Source organism: Prunus persica, unplaced genomic scaffold (genome assembly GCF_000346465.2).
Source record: "Prunus persica cultivar Lovell unplaced genomic scaffold, Prunus_persica_NCBIv2 scaffold_40, whole genome shotgun sequence".
Lineage (NCBI taxonomy): Eukaryota > Viridiplantae > Streptophyta > Magnoliopsida > Rosales > Rosaceae > Prunus > Prunus persica.
In genome coordinates this window covers 6,552-11,085 of record NW_018027168.1, presented here as the reverse complement: position 1 = coordinate 11,085, position 4,534 = coordinate 6,552, and the positions used below count along the sequence as shown (strand labels likewise).

Below are 4,534 nucleotides of genomic sequence, written 5' to 3'. Positions count from 1 at the left end.
TGGTTAGGTTCAACCCCTCGGTTAAGATCAACTTTGACACCAGTGGCGAGCCCCCTGCACAGACCCCTCCTGCTGATGCTAGCGCCCCGACACCAGAGGCTGAGCCGGCCACTGAGGATGCCCCGTCGACCGAGTCCTGAAGGCGTTGCCTTCGTTATGTGTTATAGTGATTTTGTACTCTAGTGATTGTGTTGAAACACTGTTTATTTTGTTTATGTATGAACACTTGTCCTTGCCTGGAGCAAGGGTGTTTATTATTTATGATATGAGACTTGGTTTGATATCAATTGTGTTAGTAAAAATGATAACAATGTGAGTGCATGAGAATGAGCCGGAGTCAGGCATTTCATTGAAATAGATGCCGAAAGGCAGAAGGTACAAGTGGTCTAGGGTCTAGATACCTTACTTCTACCTTACAGTAAATAATCAAGACCAAAGTATTGTCCTAGGGTCTAGATATGTTTACTTGTAATAGTACTTGAGGTGGTCAGCATTCCACGGGTGAGGCAGCGTCTTGCCTGTCGAATCACGAAGCTGATAAGTGCCGGGGCGGCAGATTTTGATAATCTCATAAGGACCTTCCCATGTAGGGCCGAGGGTACCTTCGTTGGGATTTTTGGAAGCCAAGGAAACTTTGCGCATGACCCAGTCCCCCATTTTGAAAGCACGGGGCTTGACTCGGGAGTCGTAATATTTGGCGATCCGTTGTTTGTACGCGACATTACGCATGTTCGATTGGTCCCGGAGCTCGTCAATGAAGTCGAGGTTGAGGGCCAACTGCTCGTCATTGGCCGTGGCATCGTAAGTGGAGGTTCGGTATGTGGGCTAGCCAATCTCTACCGGAGCCACGGCCTCGGTTCCAAATGATAGGGAGAACGGCATTTCACCCGTGGATGTGCGGAAAGTGGTGCGGTAGGACCAGAGTACTTCTAGGAGTAGTTCTGGCCAGCAGCCCTTGGCTTTGTCAAGTTTTGTCTTGAGGGTCTTCTTGATAATTTTGTTCACGGCTTCGACCTGGCCATTGGACTGAGGATGGGCTGGGGAGGCGAAACACAGACGAATCTTGAGGTTGGAACAAAATTGCTTGAATTTGGCGTTGTCAAATTGCCGGCCATTGTCGGTGACGATGGAGTTGGGGATGCCGAAGCGACATACAATGTTTTGCCACACAAAGGATTCGATGCGAGCCGCAGTGATGGTGGCCAAGGCCTCGGCCTCAGCCCACTTGGTGAAGTAGTCTACGGCCACGACTGCATACTTGACTTGGCCCTTGCCCTCTGGCATCGGTCCAATGAGATCCAGTCCCCATGGGGCAAATGGCCAAGGACTGACCATGGCCGTCAGTGGTTCTACCGGGAGTTGTGGAATGTTGGCGAATCTCTGACATTTGTCGCATTTCTGGGTGAAGGCCTGGGCGTCAGTGTGGAGTGAAGGCCAGAAGTATCCTTGGCGGATTGCCTTATGAGCTAACGAGCGTGCGCCCGAGTGGTTGCCGCAGATGCCTTCATGGATTTCTCGGAGGACATAGTGACCCTTCTCTGGAGTCAGGCATCGGAGGTAAGGAAGGCTGAAACCCCGCTTGTATAAGGAGTCGTTAATGATCAGGTAACGGGCAGAGCGATGGCGAACGCGCCGTGCTTCTGCCGGATTAGCCGGTAGTGTTTGGTTCTGTAAGAACTGGAGGATGGGGTCCATCCATGTAGGGCTGTGATCAATAGTGCAGATGAGTGGAGCTTGTGTGCTGGGCTGGGCCAAAAACTCGATGTGGATGTGTCGACCCATTCCTTGCTCCAAGGCTGATGCCAACCTGGCTAGTGCATCAGCATGGCTATTCTCGGAGCGCGGCACTTGCTTGATAGAGTGGGCGTGGAAGGTTGCCAGCAAGTGCCGAGCGTGCTGGAGGTAGGCCATCATAGAGGCATCCTTAGCCGTGAAGTCCTGGTTGACCTGGTGGACCACGAGTTGTGAATCGCTGAATATCTGAATTTGCCTGGCGTCCATCTCTTTGGCTAATCGAAGACCAGCTAAGAGTGCTTCATATTCGGCCTCATTGTTGGAGGCTTGGAATTTGAAGCGAAGGGCGTACTCGAGGGCAACCTTGTCTGGGGAGATGAGAACGAGGCCGGCCCCACAGCCCTGGGCATTAGAAGAGCCGTCTACGAATAAGGTCCACAGGGGCTGGGTTAGGTCGAGATTGCCTTCGGTGGGGGTTTGGTTCTGGCTGAGAGGGGGATTGGGTTCGGTTATGGGCTGGATAGCTGCCGAAGCTTGAGGCTCCGTGAATTCGGATAAGAAGTCAGCAACGGCCTGTCCCCTCATAGCCGGGCGGGGTTTGTAATGAAGATCAAACTCGCCCAGTTCAATGGCCCATTTGACCAGCCTCCCAGAAGTTTCTGGGTTCTGCAACACCTGTCGGAGCGGTTGGTTGGTTAAGACATGGATGGTGTGAGCTTGGAAATATGGTCGGAGGCGTCTTGCCGAGACGACCAGGGCGAACGCCAATTTTTCGATGTCCGGGTACCGAACTTCGGCATCTTGCAATGCTTTACTAACATAATGCACTGGGTGTTCCGCGTTATCCTTTGATCGGATGAGCACAGAGCTAATAGCCGAAGCTGAAATGGAGAGATAAATCACGAGGATGTCTCCGTGCTCAGGGGTTGACAATAAAGGGGCCCGGCCCATATACTCTTTGAGCTCGCTGAAAGCCGTGTCGCATTCAGCAGTCCAGGTGATGTTTCTTTTGGTGCCTTTAAGGGCCTTGAAGAATGGGGCGCAGCGGTCAGTGGCTTTGGAGATAAATCTGGTCAGGGCTGCGACACGCCCTGTAAGGCTTTGGATATCTTTGACCATCTTAGGTACCGTCATGTCTAAGATGGCCTGGATCTTTTCTGGGTTGGCCTCAATACCCCTCTGGCTGATCATGAAGCCCAGGAATTTGCCGGAAGCCACCCCGAATGCACATTTGGTGGGGTTAAGCCTCATTTTGTACTGCTTCAGGATGGTGAACATGGCGGAGAGGTTAGGGATGTGCTGGTCAGCTGTGCGACTCTTGACTAGCATGTCGTCGACATAAACCTCCATGGTATTGCCAATCAGTGGGGCGAAAAGGTGGTTCACCAGTCGCTGGTACGTTGCCCCGGCGTTCTTCAGGCCAAAGGGCATCACCTTATAGCAGTAGAGGCCGCGGTCCGTAATGAAAGAGGTGTGGGCCTGATCTTCGGGGTGCATGAAGATCTGGTTGTATCCTGAATAAGCATCCATGAAGCTAAGGAGGGCGTGGCCTGCTGTGGCGTCGACCAACTGGTCAATGCGGGGTAGGGGGAAGCTGTCCTTCGGGCAGGCCCGGTTGAGGTTGGTGTAATCGACACACATGCGCCAGCCCTTTCTTGGTTTACGAACCATTACGACATTGGCCAGCCATGTGGGATAGTCAACCTCCCTGATGAATCGGATACTACTCAATCGATCCACCTTCGCCTTCATGGCCTCATAGCGCTCGGGATCATAGGCTCGACGCTTCTGTCGGACTGGTCGGACGGCAGGATTGACGCTAAGCCTATGAGATATGATGTCTGGTGATATGCCAGGCATGTCATTGTAGGACCATGCAAAGACTTCGGAGTTGAGGCGGAGGAAGGCGACCAGGTCAGAGCGAAGCTCTGGCGAGATGGAGGTACCGATCCGGACCTGTCTATCCGGGATGTCGTCATGAAGGGTAACCAGTTCCAGGTCCTCCATAGGTTCGGCCTGTGGTGCGATGGACTCCTCCCTTGGGTCTTCAGGTGGTTCTGTGCCAGCTTGAGGAGGGGCGGGAGCCTTGGTTACTGCTAGGGCTTCACTCCGATGTTGGCGATTGGTGGATTTGACGGCTGAAGCATAGCAGCTTCGGGCCCCGAGTTGGTCGCCGCGCACCTTGCCTGGGCCATTAAGAGTGGGAAACTTCAACAACAACATATGCGTGGAAATAAAAGCCTTCATTTAGGCCAAGGCTGGGCGGCCGAGGATGACGTTGTAGGCTATGGGACAGTCGACGATAAGGAAGGGGGTAGTGATCGTCGTCCGCTGGGGTGCGGCCCCAATTGATATAGGGAGATGAATGCTGCCAATGGGCTGGACCACATCACCCGAGAAGCTCACAAGGGGTGTGATGCTTCGGTCGAGTAGGTGAGGCGGGACCTGGAGTTCATTGAAGGCCTCGGCAAACATCACACTGACTGAGCTGCCAATGTCCACCAGGATACGCCCAACGTCGAAGTTAGAAATGTCAGCCCGGATAATGAGTGGATCGTCATGGGGGAAGATAACACCACGCTCCTCCTCCTCGTAGAAGGTAATAGGGGCCCAGCCAGTCCTGTGGGTCTTTGGCAAGCGTCCCTGCTCGGTGCTGAAGACCTGGTGCGCATAGGTGGAGCGGACATAATGTTTGATTGAGTTGTTGGAGGTGCCAGCCAGGGTAGGACCTCCGCTGATGGTGGAGATCATGTTGATTTTTCGTTGTGAGGGTTAGGCGGGGCTGGTATGTTGCGCACAT

General features: G+C 53.3%; 1 protein-coding gene across 1 annotated transcript; it reads right to left on the bottom strand.

Moving 5' to 3' along the window:
* Nucleotides 1-462: 462 nt before the first annotated feature.
* On the bottom strand, nucleotides 463-3,981 carry LOC109946389. Its single transcript, XM_020553930.1, has 2 exons — nucleotides 1,015-3,981; nucleotides 463-777 (listed from the first exon to the last, which is right to left on the bottom strand). Exons 1-2 carry the CDS (start codon nucleotides 3,979-3,981, stop codon nucleotides 463-465), a joined length of 3,282 nt encoding a protein of 1,093 aa, XP_020409519.1.
* Nucleotides 3,982-4,534: the final 553 nt, after the last annotated feature.

What these genes read in the sequence shown, in the direction of transcription:
- LOC109946389 (XM_020553930.1), bottom strand. Translation starts at nt 3,981, where the DNA reads ATGAAGGCTTTTATTTCCACGCATATGTTGTTGTTGAAGTTTCCCACT. An exon ending in ATCCTCAGTCCAATGGCCAG is followed by an intron (nt 778 to 1,014) that starts GTCGAAGCCGTG and finishes AATGACGAGCAG; the next exon opens with TTGGCCCTCAACCTCGACTT.